This window comes from Gavia stellata, chromosome 12 (assembly GCF_030936135.1).
Source record: "Gavia stellata isolate bGavSte3 chromosome 12, bGavSte3.hap2, whole genome shotgun sequence".
Taxonomy (NCBI): domain Eukaryota; kingdom Metazoa; phylum Chordata; class Aves; order Gaviiformes; family Gaviidae; genus Gavia; species Gavia stellata.
In genome coordinates, this window is record NC_082605.1 from 8,774,615 (window position 1) to 8,796,121 (window position 21,507).

A 21,507-nucleotide genomic window follows, 5' to 3' on the forward strand; every position below is an offset into this window, starting at 1 on the left:
GAACAGACTTGCCTTTTACTTTTCACTTGATGTCTGTGATGGACTTGTGTGGAAATTGGTGTCTCAGTAGCAGCCCTGTGTTGGCCAAGCCTCTGCTGTGCTGCACAAACGGAACAAAAAGAGGGCTCATGCAACAAAGGGAAAGATTTCAGCTTCACCAAACTATGCTGAAAGATCCTTGCTTTCTCTCCTTTTGCAATTTCCAGAGCATGACCATGATGTTTGAAGTCCAAGATCTGGCTGTTGCTTCCCCTGCCACAGTCTCCCGCTGTGGCATGGTTTACCTGGAACCCAGCATCTTGGGGCTGGAGCCCTTCATTGAGTGCTGGCTGAAAAAAATCCCAGGCATCATGCAGCCCTTCTCACAGCAGCTAGCATCTCTCTTCAGGAGATTCCTCAAGGTGAGTTACCGTGCCGTCCCAGCCCTTCCATGGCTTGGAGCTTGTCAGCTCAGATATCAACTAGCCCAGACTTACCAAGGCCTGGATTTAAATGCCATTGTGGGAGCACTTCAGACTACCAGTATGCAAACTGCTCTGTGAATTTCCTGGGTTTAATAGAGGTTATTCACAGATCCCTACAAAAGTCACTTAGTCTTATTGGTCATTAAAGTTTGTTTTATTTCATTTTAAAATTATTTTCTAGGTAAAATGATCCCTGGTGCAGCTCCACTGTAAACAATGGAGCTGCACCAGGGAGAAAGTTGTAGGAACAAGTCTTGTCATTTCTAGTCTGCTCCTAAGCCACTATTTTAATGAAAAACCCAGAGCTGCAAAGGAAAGCTCTGAAGGGAGTAAACCCTTATCAGCAGTGACGGCACAAGATGCATGTCACTGTTGCACAGAACCAAAAGGCAGGCCCAGAGGTTTCTTGTGGTTAAGACTGAACCAAGGGGTTTTACTTGCTTCTCTCCAGTCAAAACGGTTGTACTTGGGACGCAGTGGGAAATGGCAGCATTCTCAGTCGTATTCCCCCTGCTAAACGTAGCCTGCAGGGTGGCAAGGAGAAACCAGAACTCTAGAAGTTAAAAGCAAAATCAAATGTGTTGGATGGTGACACTGAGCTGTTCCTGCCTCTCCTTACAGGAGGCCATTGGCTTTGTCCGGAGGTTTGTGAAGGAGATAATTGCCTCAACGGACAGTAACCTCACAAGGAGCCTCCTCATGCTCTTGGAATGTTTGTTTCAGCCTTTCATTCCCATTGAGGTAGGATTTTGCTACCTCTATCACTATCACTTGTGTGTGCCTGTAACTCTTAAGAGCACTAAGTCATGCAGAGGATTAGTCACCAGAGAAGATGATGTTGGTGCAGAAAGGTCATGCTGTAGCTCATCTACGTGGCAGAAGGTAATACAACATCCTGCAAAGCACAAGTAAACCTGGAAGGATTATGCTTTGCCCACTGAAAGAGCAAAAGATAAGCTCCATGCCTACCAGGCTGGAGAGAAGAGGTTCACTTTTATTTATAGCAGAGGGAATTGGAGAATGAGTGGAAAGCAGAGATCAGAGCTAAGCAGCAATGCACTTCAGATTGCAGGTCCTTTGAGAATTAGTATTGAAGAACGCTGGACAACTTTCAAATTAAAAACCAAAGACTAAATTCTTCTCCCAGCTCCTGTTGAGTGACATTGGTTCAGTGAGGGGAGTCTCTCAAGTACACCAATAAAACAGCAAGTTTTAATCTACAGAATACATTAACAAGGCCTGTGAAAAACCGGCTAGAAAAAGCTACATAGAAGCTGAATAGAATTACAAGCGCATTAAGAAGAGTCTGGTTTTTGTGTACCTTAACCATGCCTGAGAATTTTGCATCTGCTCTTCTCTGGTTTTCAGGGAATTAGGATGATTCCACAGGAGAAGGCAGCTCGTATCAGTGAGCTGATTGAACCCTGGTTTATATTTGCCTTGATCTGGAGTGTGGGTGCTACTGGAGATTCCCAAGGCCGCATGGCCTTCAGCTTGTGGCTGAGGGAGAAGATGGCAAAGGAAAAGGTGAGTAGAATCATAGAAACATAAAATCGTTTAGGTTGGAAAAGACCTTTAAGATCATCAAGTCCAACCGTTAACCTAACACTGCTAAGTCCACCACTAAATCATGTCCCTAAGCGCCTCATCCACACATCTTTTAAATACCTCCAGGGATGGTGACTCAACCACTCAATGCCTGACGACCCTTTCAGTGAAGAAATTTTTCCTAATATCCAATCAAACCTCCCCTGACACAACTTGAGGCCATTCTCTCTTGTCCTATCACTTGTCACTTGGGAGAAGAGACCAACACCCACCTCTCTACAACCTTTCAGGTAGCTGTAGAGAGCGATAAGGTCTCCCCTCAGCCTCTTCTTCTCCAGACTGAACAACCCCAGTTGCCTCAGCCGTTCCTCCTAAGACTTGTGCTCTAGACCCTTCACCAGCTTCGTTGCCCTTCTCTGGACACGCTCCAGCACCTCAATGTCTCAATGAGTAAGGGCAAAGCAGATCCTCTCTCATTATAGAGGAACTGGTAATGAGGAATGGGGGTCAGAGCTTCTTGAATGCCTGGAGGCTTTGGATGGGCTTCTTTTTGGGATCTGATACACCAGATCTACTTCAAGGGATCCCTGGAGCTGGAAGATCTGGGAGAGAGACCTGGCCTCCCTGGTCTGGGCAGCATCCTGTTACTAAAGTCTTCCTTGCAGTAGTGCAGGTCCTCATGTGAATTCAGCTGAGTGCAGCCAGGTTTACCACAGCTTTATTCCCACAGATCCAGTTACTTTTCCCAGAAGAAGGACTGGTTTATGACTATAAACTGTATGATGCTGGGCTTAGCAGTGCTGAAGATGATCTGGATGAGGAGGTCATTAGAGAGGTAAAAAAATTCCAATTCCAAACTGGGGAATCTCGGGGGTGGGACCAGGAAGGAACACAGTCCTGCAGGACTTGGTAGGATCTTCTCATCAAGGTCAAATAAGAAAGGAACCAAGTTAGAATGTTTAAAGTGAAACCAAGCTTTTCATTAAAGGAAGAAGGCAGTTTCTTGCCCTCAGGGCTGTGAAGCAGATCTTTCAAATTTGAGCCAAGGGCTGGTCAGTTCAGACCTGGGTGCCTCTGCCAGTGCTCAGGAAAGTGAGAGGGCTCTGCAGGTGTGGCTGCTGCAGGAGGACAGGGAGAAGCTCAAATAGAAAGGTCTGTCAGTGTTAGAAAGCAGTGCACAAGAGCAGAAGAGCTGTGTGCAGCAGAGTCTGGAGGAGAAGCAAGGCAGACAAATATGCCATCTTTTTCACAGGAGACGGCAGAGTAGTAGGGCATGCAAGGCCCATCTGACTGACAGTCACCAGCCTCTGGGCTGAAAGAAAAAAAAAAAGGAAAAGAATAGAGGAAAAAATGCTTCCCCTTCTTACAGAGCAAAGTAAGGAGCCCTACATGAGCATCAGATGTTTAGCAGAAGCTGCCACCATTATCTCTGTGGGAAGGCCACATGGGATGGTCAGGAATGCACATTTTCTCAGTGTTCTCCAGCACATCCCTGACAAAACGTCTATCTCACTTGTGTCGTAGCCTCTGGGAGGTTAGCCTGTGACTTGATTCTAGCACAAGTCATCCATGTCTTGTACAAGTACAAAACCTCCATGTGCCTCTGAGTGCAATGGTGATGGCACCAAACATGAAGATAGGATCCCAGCTAAGCCTTCTTTTGGCCTTCTGCCATGGGAGCACTTACAGGGTAGGTCAGCTTAGGACAGAATTCCTTTTCTTGCAGATATCACAAGTGCTCCATCACCCTTTGATCCCAGTTTTCAGAACAGATGGCAAGTATGTTGCTGTTGGGGCAATGATCTCTAATTCTTGGGATACCTCCCTCCTGAAGGAAATGAGTCAGGCACTCACAGCATTGCCATACAGAAAGGTATACGTGACAAGACGAGATTGAGGGGCTGGAAGCGTGAATCCCTTGTCAGAATTTGAGCTACTATACAAGGAGCTGTGATGGGTAAAATACAGCAGAAATACTTTTCCTATTCCCATAGGGGACAGATGCAACCACCCCCTCTAAACACACCCATACCTTTTAGGTGTGCTGGGAGAAGTGGCTAGACTCTACAGCAAAGTTCACCATGGTTCCTGATACCAACTTCTGTGACATTATCGTGCCCACGATGAACACAGTCCAAATGGCTCATCTGCTGGAGCTGTTGCTCACCAACCGTAAGCCAGTACGTGCCCAGCCTTGTCTTTTAATTTTTTTGGTTCAACTGTGTTCTCTTCAGTAGGGGCACCTTTTCCTCTCTCAGTGCAGTCAGAACCTAAGAGCTACCTGATACCTTTAGATTATTTCCCACTCTCATGGATTTATACTTCTCTGCTCAAAAGCTGTGCCTAAGCAACAGGAGTTCTCCATTCTGTCCCCAGGGACTATGCCAGTGCCCGAAAGGAGTATCAACTCTTGGTTTTTCAGTCAAAATGCAGCAATTGCTAGATCCCCTCTGCACCACGATGATAGCCCATCACCATCCCTCTCTGTTTCCTGTGGTTCCGTTTCATACTTCTTTGGTTGGATTCCTTCCATGTAAAGAGATCTGTTACCTTGAACAGCTGTCCTTACTGCAGAAGCAAGCCTTCTGTCCTCTCCCAGCCTTTGAATGCCTAAGTGAGCAGTAACCTGTATTTCCTCTAGCAAACGTTAGAGAGCTGGGAAACACAGACTGTCTGCCTATGGTTATGCTGCATTGCTGATTGTACTTCTAGGTTCTCTGCATCGGTCCCACTGGCACAGGGAAGACTCTCACAATTACAGACAAGCTTTTGAAGAACTTGCCTCTCAGATACATCACCCACTTCCTGACGTTTTCAGCACGCACCTCTGCTAACCAAACCCAGGATCTCATTGACAGCAAACTGGATAAGAGGCAAGTTTCCTCTCTGTTTGCAAAGACAGTATCCCTGAGCTCAGTGTTTCTATCAGCTTGGCCATTTAGTTTCATCCCAAGACCTGAAGGGGCCCCAGCATGTACAGCTGTGGATAACAGATAGGACACACAGCAAATCTGAGCTGGGCTTATGAGAGCCAGTAATAACTTGATACAATGGCAAGAAAGTGAGAAGGATTAGTGAGGGTCTGTAAAAAGTTGCTCCAATTCTAGTTATTCCAGAAATACTACGGTTCACAGCACAGGTGTTTGCAAACCCTAGTGGGGGATTTTTGTAGAAACTGATGAGGGGAGAAAATGTGACCGCTGACCCCCAGTCCAACTCCCCACGGTTAACAGCTACCCTGGTCAGCCACTGGTTTGAAGTTTCCAACAGATTCATGGGCTCAAGCTTTGCTTTTATTTGCACCCATTTATTCATTCACATTGTGCATAAGTAGACAAAATTTCACTCATACGTTTGGAAAGAAGCCAGCGCCTCAAACATTGCTCTGCATATTTTCCATGCAAAGGCCCATCTGAAGGGCTACATGGAGTGTAAGCGTAAGGATAGCTGAAACTGCTGACCTAGGAAGCCTCTGGAGAAAATACTGCTTTTGGATCAAGTTAGGAGTACCTTTGCAATAGGAGTTGTCCTGTGTCCTTACATGGCTTCTGTCCTTACAGACGGAAGGGTGTGTTCGGGCCTCCGGTTGGGCGGTACTTCATATTTTTTATTGATGACTTGAACATGCCCATGCTGGAGAAATACGGTGCTCAGCCACCCATCGAGCTGCTGCGGCAGTGGATGGACCACCAGGGCTGGTACGACAGGCAACAGATTGGTATGACCCAGATCCTTTGCCCAGTACTTCTGGCAAAAGTTGGCCTGCACATCTATCAAGATGTGCATACCTGCTGTGGAGATTTGTGGTGAGGGTTTTTAGCTACAACTTAGCATTCATTCCTGATTTTGCACTCTTCAAGGTACTTTTAAGAAGCTGGTAGATATAAACTTTGTCTGTGCCATGGGACCTCCTGGAGGGGGAAGGAATGCTGTCACTCCACGCCTCACCCGCCATTTCAACTACCTCTCCTTCACAGAGATGGAGGAGAGCAGCAAGAAGACTATCTTCTCCACCATCCTTGGCAGCTGGATGGGTAAGTTCTGCAGACAGCTGCTACCTTCTCCTCATGTTGCAAGTCAGCCTGATGATAATGGAGGTTGGAAGGGGAGAAATCAATATTGATGATCTGATCAAAGTGTTGGAAGCTGGAACTTACATTAATTTCTTGAAGATGCTTTTGGGAAAGTGTTGTTTGAATCTTAGCAAACAGAGAGCTCATACACCATTTAGTTTCAGGGCCAAACTCTGCTGGTGCAAATCAGCAAAATTCAACTTTGGCTCTCACAGTTTCATAAGGTATCACATAGCCTAGGCCTTTCAGAGAGGATTTTGTTTGTGATGGATGATGCAGATATCCTTCACTTCAGCGAGTAAAGTGATAACTCAGGTTTTTTGTCTTTTTCTAGCTGGACTCCTAGGAGAAAGAAGTTACCGAGATCCAGTGCGTAAGTAAGAGCAAAAAGATGAGAGGGAGAGACAGAGACTTTAAACAGAACAAGCTGATGGGCACAGCATGGCATAGCTTACCTGTGCTTTCAGCAGCTAGACACTTGCCCAGACAACAGCCTTCTGTGGAAGCAGAGCCTTCTGTTACTCTCCATCTGCTGCAGCCTGTGGACAGCTGAGCAGGGAGGATCTAAGCACGGTGCTACAACCACCCAGAAAAAAGGGTTCATTTGGAGTGAAATAAGTCCTCTTACATTTGACAGGGTGGGAATTTAGGATCATCTTTGTGAATGTGCCCTCATCTGCAAACCTGCCAGTAGGAAGGAGTGAGAATAGTGGCCTATGAGAGAAGCGAAGCAGAGCTTTCTGAGTGCTTGCAGTATTCACAAGCGTCAGTACCTGACTGAGCTCAGGGGCACACTGAAGCATCTAGCTGTGATTTTAAAAGAAATTAAAGAATTTTGGAAATCATGCAAAAAAGTGCAAAATGCTAGGGTGTCACAGGGCTCTACTTCCCCAGCAGTGTTTGTAATGAACTTGATTGATTGGGAGTTAAAGTATTTTATGCTCTAAAACTGGCAGCTATGTTTAAATCTTGCCAGACTATTGCATAAGAAATTATTCCTCAGTGGCTTTGCATTTGCTGAGCTCAATGAATTGCAAGGCAGTTTAGCTAAGAGGGCACTCACACCTTCTAGCTTAAAAGTAGCTGAGACTCCACTAAGGGAGTACATGGAAGGAAAAGGAAAATCTATCTGCGAGTATTTCAGGTAAGCACCAATTACCTGTCTGGCAGCATCTCCTCTCTCCCTGGAGTGCGTGGAGTCTTAACACCGCAGAATTGTTGTGATGCATTCTTCCCTCCCCAGATCTGATTCCCTTTGGTTAGGAAACTCATTGGCAAACTGTCCACTGCAGTGAGCAGGTGCTTGGTCAGGTCCCCACACAGTCTCTGCATAAGAAATCAGAAGACAAGTGTGTTCCTGGCCAAGTCCTAGCAACACCTCTGCCACTCAGTACCACCTGTCTGCACTGCTATGACCTTCTCATCCCAGCATCACCACCTTGGCATCCTCTCCACCTTCTTCTGTCTCTGCAGCAGAAGCACTTGCAGTCAAAGACTTGAATGAGCCCTTGGTTGATGCCACTATCTGCATGTATTTGACCATCACGTCCCAGCTGCTGCCCACACCAGCAAAGTCACATTACACCTTCAACTTGAGAGACCTCTCCAAGGTGTTCCAGGGCATGCTCATGGCTGAGCCCAGCAAGATCGAGGTGAGTCCTCCCATTAGTACAGCCATGCCACCCAGGGAAAGACCACAAAATCATTAAGGTTGGAAAACACCATTAAGATCATCAAGTCCAACCATCAACCCAACACCACCATGCCCACTAAACCATGTCCCGCAGTGCCACGTCTACACGTTTTTTGAACACCTCCAGTGACGGTGACTCCACTACCTCCCTGGGCAGCCTGTTCCAATGCTGACCACTCTCTCTCAGTAAAGAAATTTTTCCTAATACCCATCCTAAACCTCCCCTGGTGCAACTTGAGGCCATTTCCTCTTGTCCTATCACTTGTCACTTGGGAGAAGAGACCAACACCCACCTCTCTGCAACCCCCTTTCAGGTAATTGTAGAGAGTGATAAGGTCTCCCCTCAACCTCCTCTTCTCCAGACTGAACAACCCCAGTTCCCTCAGCCGCTCCTCAAAGACTTGTGTTCCAGAAATGTTCCAGCTAAGGCTTCCTTGACAAGCCTGCAAACAGGCCTCAATTTCTTGTTGAAGCTGCATTTTGGTACTGTTCAATGAATGTGGTGACCTTCCCTTTGGTTATATTGCCTACTACCAGTAGTAAACAGATCCCCCCTGCTACCCCAGCCCTCCCTTGGCGTGGAAGCAGGTGAGCGGCCAGAGGGAGTCAGTACAGCACAGTCCGGCCATTCGGGGCTGGATGGAGCCACAGGGGACCTCACAGGGGCAGAGGTGTTGTCCTGTTACCAACTTGTAGCAATGGAGGCTTCTGCCCCTTCAGCTCTCCTGAGGACCTTGCTCTGGCTCCAGCCTGGCCAGCAGAGATTGACTTATCGCAGCAGGTACCTGTGACCCTCATTCTGTGCTACACCCAGATAAAGGGATCTTTCCAAGAAGTGTAAGAACTTCTGAAAACAGTAAAAATTAAATCAAAATAGGGGGAAAGATAAAGACAAACAACATGAAATTTAAATCTCTTAAAAGAAAGCCTGACATATGGACAAATAAAGGGGGGATTAGCTGAAGCTGTAATAAGCTCTCTGCAAAGCAGCTGTTTCGACAAGAGTTGGTTTTGAGAGGAGAAAGGAATGCAGCTTCCTTTGCCCAGTTCTTTCTCCACTCCAGCTGTTTTCTAGCAGGAGTGGAGCTGGCCACATGCCGAGCAGGAGCCAGCTTTCCTGACAGCGAGGCTCTTAATACTTCTCTGCTTCTCTCACGGGGGTGTTTTGCTGGGATTTCCTACCAGAACAAACTGCACCTGCTGAGACTGTGGTACCATGAGAGCTGCCGTGTCTTCTGTGATCGCCTGGTCAGCAAGGAGGACCGGAGCTGGTTTGACAACCTGATGAAGAGTATGATGGAGGAGTTAGGCACCACTTTTGAGGAGGTTGTCCCCTCCCAGCCAGTTCTGTTTGGGGACTTCATGGAGCCAAGTGCCAATATCAAACTGTACAAAGCAATTGACAGCCAGGAAAAGGTAAGGACCCTGGGAATCATGATGATGTGAGCTATGTTCACATCTTCTGTGAACAAAAGAAAACAGTTAATAGTAACCATTGGGGCTGCTTGAATCACAAACCCTCCCAGGGCTCTCCTGTGAAATCCTACCCCAGATATGGATAGTGGCTGCATTTGGTGTGATGAGAAGTTGAGGTGGAACAAGCTGTCTCTGCATTGCCATCCTGGGGGCAGCCTGCTATGCCAAATCTCCCAAATGAGCTGCACTTGGGACTGAATAGTGAAATTTGCTGGAAAGAAATGGCACATTACCCCCAAACAATACTCCTTTTGCCATTAAAGACTTCACAATTGACCTTTACAAGTAATTAATGTTACTGCCAGATTCCCTGTTGGAGAAGATACTGCAAGTACTTTGGTAGTGGTAATTAGGCAAAGGCAATGAGCAATGTGTTTTGCACTCATTATCAGAAACAGATGATTATCCTGTTGTTTCTCCTCTTGTGATAGCTGTGTGACAAGGACTGGTAATTAACTGAGCTTTCCAATCTCTTTCAAAGTAGGTAGGCCTGTCCCCCACTGAGGTGAGCACAGCTGAGACAGTCAGACTTACCAAGCTGCTGCACAGTCTGCTGATGTGCACAGGACTTTGGCACCTAGGCAGGGATCTCAGCACTGTATAAATTCCAGCTGATGTCGCTTGCCTAGGTTCACAGGGAGATTGCCGAGATGGTAGGACCAAATCGCACATGTCTTCATGCTTCATCTCCTGCTCTGGCCTGAGGGTGCTGTTGAAGAGAGCCCTGGAAAGGGCAGGAGAGACTGCTCCTGCAGCTATTCTGTGCAATGGCTGGACCAGGAGAGGAGTGTGCTTCTCTACTCACCTACAGCCAGCGGGGTTTTCTTCCAGCACCTGCCCTTTCCAGCCAGGATCCTGACCACAGGATGCAGCAGCAGGCAGTGGTCAGCTATAGAGTGAGGAAGCTCTCCCAGAGGGAGGCCCTGGAACAGCATAGGTCAGGCAGCCATAAGCTATTTTATTTTGAACTATGCCTTGCAGTTTCTCCAGGCAAACAGCACCGTTGGGAACAGCAGACCTTGGTCACTTGCTTGCCTGAGTTAGTTTAAGGTCACCATTCAGCAGCTGCTGCCACCACCACTAGCTAAATTCAGCCCAGTCCAATAGTAGTTCCTATAGGAACATGGAACAAAGAGAGACATCACCACCCCACAAGCAGCTCCTAGGGAAGCAACTGAGAGAAGCAGCTGCTCCCAGACCCTGCCAAGCATCTGGCTGTGCTTACACACAACCACCCACCACAATTGCTTTTATCTGGTAGCCACAATTGACTGTTTCTGCCCACAGCTGAAGGTTGTGATTGAGGATTACCTGGAGGAGTACAATCAAATCAACACCCCAGAGCTGAAGCTTGTGCTTTTCATGGATGCAATACAGCACATCTGCCGAATCAGCCGGATCCTGCGGCAGGCTCCAGGGAATGCTCTTCTCCTGGGTGTTGGGGGAAGTGGGAGACAGTCTCTCACCAGACTGGCATCTCACATGTAAGTAAGGCGTTCCTATGCACCTAATGTGGAGCAGCTCCATTGGGGCTGCTTCCAGAGAATCTCTTTTCCTGCCCTTCCTGCTACTGGTTACACATTTTTATGGTTGCTGACTCTTCAGATTTAACACTCAAGAGCTAGGGCTCAGTTAACATGCACATCTACACTAGAAAAATCCTTCCTGGGAGCTGGGCAGCAGGAAAACAAAGGCGAGTTACCAGTGACAAGTGATCAAGTGACACCGACAGCATGGCAAGTAGGACTTGTGAGTCTTGGGAGCCAAGGAGCCTCAAGGGGGAAACATGAAGAGCCAGGGAACTAGGCTGGGGAAGCAAATTCTTCCAGCTCTGAATACGGGATGTGTTCCTAGAGAAAGACAGTCACATTTCCAAGGAGAACTAGCCTCCGAGGACATCATCACAAAAAAATCCACATTGAGTTGCTTCCTCTGCACTCCAAGGCACTGGGCCCAAGCATCAGTGTGACTCTGTTAGCTCATGGAGTTGTACTTCTCCTGGTTTCTAGCTAGCTCAGGTACCTCTGCTTTGAGTAAAATGTGCTTTTGGGTCAGTGGCTGAACATGCACAAGGACAGGCGTGTGCTCAGGACTCATTGCAGGAAAACAACTTGCTTGAGTCCTCTCCCTCTGAGTCCATGACACATACTCAGGATTGACAAAAGAGGAGATTTTAATTGGATGTAACTCCACAGGCTTCTCTTTCCTCTAGGGCAGATTATGAGTGTTTCCAGATTGAACTGTCCAAAAATTATGGTGTGACTGAATGGCGAGATGATGTGAGGAAGATCATGATGAAGGCAGGCCTTCAAAGTCTACCCAAGACATTCCTGTTCGTAGACACACAGGTACAAGAATATTAGCATGGTGGACTCCATTTCAAAAGGAGTCAGAAACAAATCTCTAAGCTTAATAAATCCCCCTAAAGAGGACTCAGGAGGACCAGGCACAACTTGTATTTCTTAAGTAGCCCATCTTCATCATCTTATAAGAAAGCCCCAGGGATACTAAAGGTGGTGCATTTGTTGCTAGAGGGACTGTAGAGCTGTGTGTGAGTAGGCTGATTCTTCTGTTGCTCAAGGAAGCCTCTTTCAGCTCCATCCAAGGGTTTGGTGGGATCAAAGAATTTAGACCCAGCTGCCTGAAGCTAAACACTACGCTGGCCACTGATACTAGAAGTCTTAAGGAACATAATTCTCTTTCTTTTCAAAAATATCAGTAGATTTAGGGCCTTATGTCTGATGGTTCCACAGGATAATGTTGTCTTGTTACTGTAAATTGTAGCTTGCTAGATAGGCCAACTTCTGGAATTCATGGTTATGTTCCCCATAGGCTTTTTTACTGCATTCATTATCATAGGAACCAAGTCCCTTCTGGCAGTGCCCTAAGATGAGATGAGCATCTGTCAAATGCTGGTTGTTCCTGCATCCTTTTCCCTGCAGTGAGAAGCATGTGTGGGAGAAAGGGGGCATGGGAGGGTGCCTTTAGTCAAGTAGATGGATGCTGATTTAGCAAAGGTGGAGACGTGAGTGTAGATCTGGAGGGAGATCGTCCCACAGACTGTGACACATCCCTACAATTACTCTGTCTCCCACATTGATGAGCTTTATCCTAATAGTGAAGTGTTCTGTGCTGGAGGAATAAAGACCCAGAGCAACCTGGTGTCTGGGGTGTGGCTGCAGAGTCACTGCAAGGCAGGGAGCAAGGCCCTGAGCGCAATTTGTCTGTAAGGACACAGTGAATGGGCAGAAGGAGGCTTGCTCTCAGACACACCCCCCACACCCCTGAAATGGCTGAACATGGCTGTTCAATTGGAAATGCTGGACAAGGGTCAGAGTATGCTTTACTGGAGCCCAGTGACCATAGAAGTGATTTCTTATAACAGACGCTGAGAGCTATAGTTTTCTGGAAGTGATCTACATGGCATGTGGAGACATGACTGTCTTATGACTTAGGAAACTGCTTTTTTTTTTTCCTCCATCATCTACTTAGATTAAAAATGAATCCTTCCTTGAGGATATCAACAACCTGCTTAACTCAGGTGATGTTCCCAACATTTACAACCCTGATGATGAACAACAGATCATGACAGCTATGAAGCCCATTGTTCGCGATCTAGGGCAGCAGCCCACCAAGGCCAATTTGATGGCTGCATACACAGGACGGGTTCGCAGCAATATCCACATGGTCCTGTGCATGAGGTACAGTTCAGGGGTAGGACTCCATGTTGTCAACGTTAATTATTCCCTCCTTGTCCTTTGCCTTGCATCACTTTGGCATGGAACCTTTGTTTTGTTTCCAAGCCCCAACTTTGGAGGAGGAATAAGGTTTGTATACCACCTTCCTATAGGACTGGATAGCTTTTTTTTTTTTAATACTTTGCTGGTTTCAAGATTAAGTTTGAAAAGTTTAAGAATATGATTATATGTGATCCAGGTTAAATACAGGCTTCCTCCTCCATGCACCATGGAGCTGTTTGTTACAAAAATATCTTACTTGAATTTGGGGCTCAGTTGCACCATGTTTACTCGTGAATATAGTGCATAGTCCCTGAGCGGCTTGCTTGCTTGCAGGAGGGCTGCCAGAAGATACAGGGCATTCTCAGTGCAAGTACAAGTGGAAGAATCAGGGCCATGATTTTGGTCTGGTGATGTGATCTCTGCACTCACCTGCTTGAAATAGACTTCAGATCACATTTATTTCTTACCCCTTAAGTGTTGCCCCTAGAGAGGGACCCAGAAAACATCACCCCACTACCATCTTAATAATTCCAGAATATACCTAGGACTTCCAAGGAGTGAGCTGTGACATGCACCTTAGGACATGCAGTTCACTGCCTGAACTGTCATTGCCTGTTTCCCTCCCTCCTTCATTCTAGGGAAGTAGGAAATTTTTTTAATCCTTGTATCTATAGCTAGTTGTAACATCTCTTTTCTGCATGTCCTTCCCTCAGCCCTATTGGAGAAGTCTTCCGCACACGCTTGAGACAGTTTCCCTCTCTTGTGAACTGCTGTACCATCAACTGGTTTGATGAGTGGCCTGCTGAAGCCCTGCAGTGCGTTGCCTCCTCCTTCTTGCATGAGATACCACATCTTGGTGCCAGTACTGAAGATGTCAATGGGATGGTAGGTGCCACACTCAGCACACAAAACAGAGCTCCTGTATGCTCAATGATGTGCCATGTCTCTAGAGACACATAGACAATGGATGCAGGACACACCTGCAGAAAGGTCCTACCCTGCAGCAGAAATATTTCATAGCAGGGTCATTCAAATACAGAACTAGTTAGCTTTTGGATGCCTTGAAATAGGCATGTCCATTTGTCACCCTCTCTGTAGCATTGAAGCCCACATGCATATATAAGCTCTGCTGTGGCTGTATGCTTAGGCTCTTTGTAAGCCCCTTGTGTTGTCTGTGGGCATCACATAGACTTGCCTACCACGTGTTCAGTGCTGAATAAGATTGTTTTTTTCCTTTCTCCTTGTAGATTCAAGTATGTGTAGAAATCCATCAGAGCGTGGCAAAGAAGTGCCAAGTGTACCTGGCAGAGCTGGCCAGACACAATTATGTCACTCCCAAGAGCTACCTTGAGTTCCTCAGCATCTTCGGTTCCCTGATTGGAAAGAAGAAACAGGAACTGAAGGCAGCCAAGAACAGGATGAAGAGTGGCCTGGACAAGGTTCGTCCCTCCCACTCAGCTTTGGGCCCCCTTTACCTGCTCTGAGTAGTGTATTTATAGCTGCAGAGATGCAGTGAGATGCCCTACACATCTCCTGTGTAACAGGAGAAAACTTATGCTAAAGTGAATGAGAACTATGCCTTCTGCCAGGGCCAGTCTTTCTGAAGGTCTGAGTCTGTAACAGCTCTAAAAGAATGATGGTCCCCAGTCTTTGGGGTCCACAAACTTCTCCATAGCTCATCATCTCTCAGGATGTTCCTTGCTAACCTTTTAGTTGAAAGCCCTGTAACAGCAACATTGTTCTGCTGACTGATTGCCATGAGCTTATGAAATAATACTCATCATGTGCAGGCACTGTTAGGCACTACTGTTTATAAGCACACCACAGTGCCAAACTGTTGCTTAAGCAGGGACCAGGGCAAGACCTGCTTTGTACAGCCTGACGCTGGGCAGGGAGCACCCACCAGGGCAGCACAGCCCTTTCCTGGGGCTTTCCATGGCTGCTGCCTGTGCTCTCACTCTGCTTCCCACAGCTCCTGCAAACAGCAGAGGATGTAGCAAGGATGCAGGAGGAGCTGGAGTCCGCCCGCCCTCTCCTGGCACAGGCAGCCAAGGACACACTGGCAACCATGGAGCAACTGCAGGTACCGCTGTTGGACAACCCTGCACTTTCCAAGTCTGACTGCTCAGACTGGACACAGCACTTAGGGAGGCCTTGCAGGAATTGTATGAAATCCTGCTTGATCTGACAGTAAAAAGGTCTCAGATTAGCACAGCGGGTATTTATGCAGTGCAACACTGCTAGCAAGAATGGCCTTCTGTTCAGGTCCCTGCTCTGGTGTTGGTGGGGGCCAGTCAGAACCTGCCAGCCAGTTGCTAGTAGAAGTGATGTCTCACGTGTCTGAAACCACAACCCAGGGGTCAGTCAGCCAAGCTCCCAGCTCCCTTTCCACACTGGTCCTTGTAAGCACAGACTAGCAGCACTACTAACACAATCCTCAGGTGGCCTGAGTAGCTATAAGCACAGCCTGTTGTTGCTGAAAGGGATTGTTCCCCCATATCCCTGCCCCTGCTAGCCCAAACCTCAGGGATCATCACACACAAGCACTCATGCCACTGCAGAAGAGTAAACTGTCCTGTGTTAGCTGTCACTACCTTCCCTCCTCCTTCTATTCCTCCCTGCCTGTCTCCTGCTGTGGGCCAGACTGAGACAGGGAGCAGAGACACTAACATCCTGTTGCTCTGCATGCAAAGGGGGAAGTCTGTAATCTCCCATGTTCCCACATAGGACATAAGTATTTTGCTATATTCCACATTCCCTTTACACCTCCTGGTAGTGTTTTAAGCCTGGGGGTAGGCAGAAGTGACAATTTTAGAAACAAAACCCTCGGCATATCTTATTCCTCCATCTCCCTACGCATTTGCATCCCTATTCATCTTCTCCCTGTGCCAATAGGAAAAATGGGTAGAGCAGCTAATTCCTGCAGGACTAAACACCATTCCAGGCACAGCCAGAGTTAGAGCTTGTGGGTGATCTCTACAGACTGACAAAAACCTCCTGCCAGTACGATGTGGGAAGGGGATGCCCTCCAGCAGCTAGGGCCCAGTATGTCTCTGCTGGAAGAAAACACATGACCTGCCAGGACAGCTGTGATACTTACCTAGCAGTGCTCTGGTTCCAGCATGCTTCTGAGGCTGTCTCTGGTGTTGCAGGTGGACACAGCTGTGGCTGAAGAGACAAGAAGTGCTGTGCAGGCTGAGGAAAGGAAGGCCAAAGTGAAAGCTCAGACAGCCCAAGCCATTGCAGATGATGCTCAGAAGGACTTGGCTGAAGCCCTCCCAGCCCTGGATGCTGCTCTTGCCAGCCTGAGGAACCTCAACAAAAGTGATGTTACAGAGGTAACTGGGTTGAGGGGGAGGGTGACAGAGCTGAGTCTGGTCCTGGATGGCCTCTCACTTTGCAATAGTTCCCCTTCTATAGGCTTGCAGCATCCCCAGCCTTTTCCAGCATCTCCATTCATCCCCCTGCAGCTGCCTACACAGCTTCTCAGCTTCACTCCTTCAGAACCAAAGCATTTTGAAGGGCAGAGAGGCAGTACCTGGCTCCTGCGTGTTCCTACCTGTTGTTTCCAACTTGTCCCAGAGAGGATGTTGAAGAGGGCTCACCCCATGGTGCCTGTCCACAAGGGTAGGCAGCAGGCAGTGCCACAATGCAACCCCAAGTATTGACTGCACAGCAGGGACAGATCTAGCAGCACACTGGGACAGATCTAGCAGCACACTGTCTGAACCAGCAGGCTCTTTTGAAAGGGGATCCACCACGGGTAGAGAAGAGGAAGAAGCAATGGCTGGTGGGCTGACTTCAAGGAATACTGGCTTGAAATAGGGTAGTCAGAGAAAGGAGGGCAATTCTGAGCCTGGCAAGTGTCACAGCCCATAGCCAAGAGAGCAAACTCAGCAAGTACAAGATTTCACTGCACAGGGTGTAACAGCTGTAGAGGGGAGGGACAGGCTTATTGCTCTGCAATTGTGAATACAGACCTTTTTATTCCTCACAAAACATACAAAACTCCTTTCCCCGGAAGGTGGGGAAAGACACAGACAGTGTCAGTCCACTTGCCCCCAGCACCCATCCTCTTGTAGAGTTGGTATGAAAAGTCTCCTGTCTATACAAGGCTTCCAATGCCAACTTACGAGATTTATCAGTTTCTTACACATCATCTAGGCCACCCACCAGCTTCAGGAAACTCTTCATTTAAGGAATAAGCTCCCTGCTTTTAAGCCTGGCTGCTGGGCCATGACCCAAGTAACCTGTCACTGGAGCCAGAGCTGCCAGAGTTCTCTCCCAGTCCAGGATTAATGACCCAGCCCAACCAAAAGAAGACACCACTTCTATGGCAGGGAGCGAGCATCCCTTTGACCTACTCCTTTGCATAGAGCAGCTCCTTCACTGATCCCTTGGAGGAAGCTGACACCTGCTTCTCCAACTCCTCCACCACTTCTCTCAGTCGATCCTCGTTGCAGTAAAAATACACATAAAGGTTGCGCTCTGTCTGCAGGATAGGGCTCTCCAGAGATCTGCGCTTGACCTTCAAGTCACTCAGGAGGTCTGTCAGCATTTGATAGAGCTTGTCCTGCATGGTGATCAGTTGTTGCATCAGCTCAGTGATCTCCTGAGGGGCAGAGCCCAAATGTATGTGAATGTGCAGAAAGAGGGGGATTTCCTCCCACCTGTGGAACAGCTCAGCCCACCAGAAACAAACTACCCACCTGGCTCTGGCCTCCAAACACATCCAGTCTGAGGAACAGAGGTAACTTACTGGGCCACCTTGGCCAAGGTACCCCCATCTCTATACTTAACAGCACATGTGAAACACAGCAAGAATCACCTTTGTCCCTCAGCCAGCCACTGCCTCACTGGATAGCTTTTGGGACAAGGCAAGGATCAGGCCAACCTCCTCTCCCTCTGTGAGCTGAGAGGCAGTAAGTTCTCCTCCCTGCACCCAGGGAGGATGGCACAGAGGACTCTGACTCACAGCCCTGTGCCACCCAGCAAGGCCTGGTGGAGTAGGACCGCTTGCTTACCGGAGAGGAGAGCTGCAGCTGGTTGGAGTTGTTGTACAGCAGCCGGTAGAGCACCTCTGTGGAGGACTCCAGGGCAGGGAGCTGGGACATAGGAGCTGTCAGTTGTGCTTCCAGCATCCTCTGGTCCTGAACCAACTGGGAACACTGGGCTGCTATGGCCTTATAGCTGCGGAAGAGCTGCTCCTCCCGATCTTGCCCCATTAGCATGTCCCAGAGCCTGCAAGAGGGGACAACCAGCCAGAGGCATGAGCAGTGGGCCAGCGCTGAGGAAGAACAGGGCTCAGGGGACATTGTGCGCTGTGGAACTGGGATGCAAGCAGCTGTGGGGCAACAATGAGAGGACAGCCACTCCTGGTGAGCAGCTTGTATCCTGGAGGTCTGGGAAGGGCACCATAAAGGACCAGGCTGGCTCAAGAGCCAGTCAGGGACTCCTTGCTGGCAGACACCAGCACCAGCTACTCCAGAGCTGTTCAGGGAGGACTGAAAAGCCCCTGTCAATGCAGGACACCCAACCAGAGAAAGCTCTCGCACCAAGCAGCCTGTGCTTCCTTCTGGCCTAGCTCTCCTCCATGGCTGAAGACTTGCCTCTACATTCTCCCCCTTCACAGCCTAGGAAAACCTCTGTTCTCCCTACTCATTCCCTTCTCCAAGCCCATGCTTTGCTGCATCAGCCCTAGCCAGCCAGGAAGAAGCAGATGCCATCTTCTGGGGAATTTCACACCACCATGGAGTCAGGGTGGCTCTGCACTGGCAGAAGAGCACTGCTAGAGTGCAGGGTAGCTTGGGTCTGCCACATGCCTCTCCCATTCCCATGCCACCTCCTCCACACCTAGCTTGTTCCTCATGCACACACACACACAGGCCCTTACCGTACAGCAGAGAGGTCTTTGGGGTCTATCCATGTGCGTGGACAACTCTTCTGGGAGGCGCTGACATCTTTGAAGTAGTCCTGCTGCTCCTGCAGCCTGGTCTGGGATTCCCTCATGGTGGTTTCCATCTCCCACAGCTGAGCAGCCTTCTGGTCCAGCTCCTTTCTCTCCCGTCTCAGCTGGAGCTCCAGCAGATCCAGGCGGCTGTGCTGGCTTGCCAGCCACGCAGCCGCTTCCTCCTGCCTCCCAGCAATGTACTGTAGATGTGCAGCTTCCAGGCTGAGCTGCCTCTGCAGGACGGGCAGGCGAGAAAGGCAGGCCTCTGCCTTCAGCAGGGGTGGCAGCTGGTGGGTCAGGGTCTGCGTGATGTCACAACGCAGGGTGTGAAGCTGCTTCTGAAGCATGTCAGCCTGACTCTGGAGCTCTGTCTCGACTGCATGCTGTGCAGGGGGAAACACAAGACAGGCTGGTGTCATGGTGCACGGGTAGCACTGCCTGGCTTTGTCACCCACTCCTGACACATCAGCTGTGCTCCAGTATTCAACAGGAGGGACTGCCTGCAGCACAGGCAGACCCTGCCACAAAGGATAGTGGAGGAAAGGGAGCACTGACCCTACCTGGTTCTCCTCGAGAGCTTCCAGAGTCCTCTGGGCCCACTCCAGCGCAGCACAGTTGCCTTCCACTTTTGCTGACATGACTATAACCTCCCTCTGGGCACAGATATGTGCTTTCTCCATTCGGCTCAGCTCCTTCCAGTAGCTGTCTTGGTCCCCCAGTAGCTCATCTCCATCAGTGCCCAGGCTTTTTGGCATTGTTGTTTGCTTGGCATCCATTCTCTCTGTGACCTCCTGGCTGCCATCTCTCTCCTCCTCACCCCCCATGCTCAACACCTCTCTCCCATTCCTCCCCTCCACTAGCAGCTGTGCCCTCGAGCCTTGGACCAGTATTCCCTGACTTTCTGGTGCCACCCCCCATGGTGTCTTTGCACACTCTTGATAAGGAGCTCCTCTTCTTCTTTCCAGCATTTGCCAGTCTGAGTCCATCTGTGTCCCAGCCTCCAGCCTTTCCTTCAGGCTGCTCTCTCCCTGTGCACTTGCTCCCTGAGCATCTGAAGCCTGGACACTCCCTGGTAGGACCTGCTGGATAAACCTCTCAAACACATCGGTGGCCTGTTGTTCTAGCTCCATGTAAGGGCTGAGATCCATCTCGCACAGCAGTGCTGGTGAACAGCCTTTCCCCATGTCCCCATACCACTCTGCCAACTGCTTTGCAGCCTTGCTGATCTGGCTCAGGATAGCACTGGTTTGGAAGATCTCCACTTCCAGGTCCATCTGAGCCTTCTTCAAGTCTTGCTTCACTGCTTTCTCCTCCTCTTCCAAATACCTCAGCTCCCGCTGCAGGTTGGCTGCCCAAACCTGCAGCTTGCTGTGCCGCCAGAGCTGACGGTCACGATAGTCCTTCAGCTCCTGAAGCTCCTGCTGCAGGGCCTCCAGAGAGGGACCCTCATCATCTGGTATCATGCTTGGGAGCTGCGGGACCTGGCAGCACATCTGCAACGCCTGCTCGAGGGCATCGCCTTCCAGGATGGGCTTGCCTGCAGCCAGCAAGGCATCGTAGGCCTCCACCTCAGCTGGGCTCAGCACGTTCTCCTCACTCACCGTGCTGCAGAACCACTCAAGGAACTGCTTTGTCTGAGGGCAGTCAAAGAGCCAGTCAAAGTCCTTCTCACAGAGGGTGTCTGCATGGGGGTAGACAAGTCTCAGCGTTGCCACAAACTCTGCCCCTCTGTTGACTGTGTCCAGTGGGAAAGGCTGGGATTGTCTCTGGCTGAACATGGCAACGATGATCAGCACTAAAAGGGAAAAAGCAGGAGTCATCCTTAAGGGTCCTGACACCCCCAGCCAGCTCAAGGGTGCTGCAGCAGCATGCCTAGCTGCCCGCTTGAGGAGAGACTGAAGCAGTCCCTCCACAAGTGCTGCAGACCAGCTCATGGGGTGCAGCATTGCTACAGTGGGGTACAAGACAAATGAGAGCCCACAGAGCAAGGGAGAAAGCCTGCCCATGCCCCATTTCCATACAGCCTCCTTACCAGGGCCATACAGATCTAGCTCCTTTGTTAAGACACCTTCAGCCTGTAAGATACACCTATCAGGGCAGGCTTTTTCAGCCTACCTGTAGTTTGCTCCATGCCCTTTCTGACAGCCAGCTTTCCCTTCAAATACCTCTCTCCTTCCTGCCCATGCACTGCATCCTGTAAATGTCCTGTCCCTGGTCCCGGTCTCCCCTGGGCGAGCTGAGGAATGAGCACCCTGTCTCACTGAGGACCAGGCCAATCCACTGTCTCCATTTGGGTTTTGAAGGTACGAGCAATGCAGCGGCCTCCCCTCGGTGTGAAGATGGTGATTGAAGCTGTCTGCATTATGAAAGGAATCAAGCCCAAAAGGGTGGCAGGAGAAAAGCTGGGCTCCAAGGTGGATGACTACTGGGAACCAGGCAGGGGCCTTCTCCAGGACCCAGGGAAGTTCCTGGACAGCTTGTTTAAGTACGATAAGGTAAGCAGTGGCAGAGGGGGGCTGTGACCAGGGATCAGGTATTGCCTCACAGAGATCCTTCTCACAGT

The 21,507-nt window shown here is 49.2% G+C and overlaps 1 protein-coding gene across 1 annotated transcript in view; it reads left to right on the plus strand.

Annotated features, from left to right (window-relative positions):
- Positions 1–21,507, plus strand: part of DNAH1 (dynein axonemal heavy chain 1) — a 72,318-nt gene that overhangs the window by 37,809 nt on the left and 13,002 nt on the right. Inside the window, exons 37-55 of the mRNA XM_059823373.1 lie at positions 207–401; positions 1,086–1,205; positions 1,833–1,991; positions 2,743–2,847; positions 4,052–4,192; positions 4,725–4,885; positions 5,573–5,730; positions 5,873–6,046; positions 6,420–6,458; positions 7,559–7,737; positions 8,964–9,194; positions 10,542–10,738; positions 11,467–11,602; positions 12,747–12,955; positions 13,708–13,879; positions 14,242–14,433; positions 14,967–15,077; positions 16,147–16,332; positions 21,248–21,439. Coding sequence (XP_059679356.1) covers positions 207–401; positions 1,086–1,205; positions 1,833–1,991; positions 2,743–2,847; positions 4,052–4,192; positions 4,725–4,885; positions 5,573–5,730; positions 5,873–6,046; positions 6,420–6,458; positions 7,559–7,737; positions 8,964–9,194; positions 10,542–10,738; positions 11,467–11,602; positions 12,747–12,955; positions 13,708–13,879; positions 14,242–14,433; positions 14,967–15,077; positions 16,147–16,332; positions 21,248–21,439 — 3,057 coding nt within the window. The remainder of the gene's footprint in view (positions 1–206; positions 402–1,085; positions 1,206–1,832; positions 1,992–2,742; positions 2,848–4,051; positions 4,193–4,724; positions 4,886–5,572; positions 5,731–5,872; positions 6,047–6,419; positions 6,459–7,558; positions 7,738–8,963; positions 9,195–10,541; positions 10,739–11,466; positions 11,603–12,746; positions 12,956–13,707; positions 13,880–14,241; positions 14,434–14,966; positions 15,078–16,146; positions 16,333–21,247; positions 21,440–21,507) is intronic.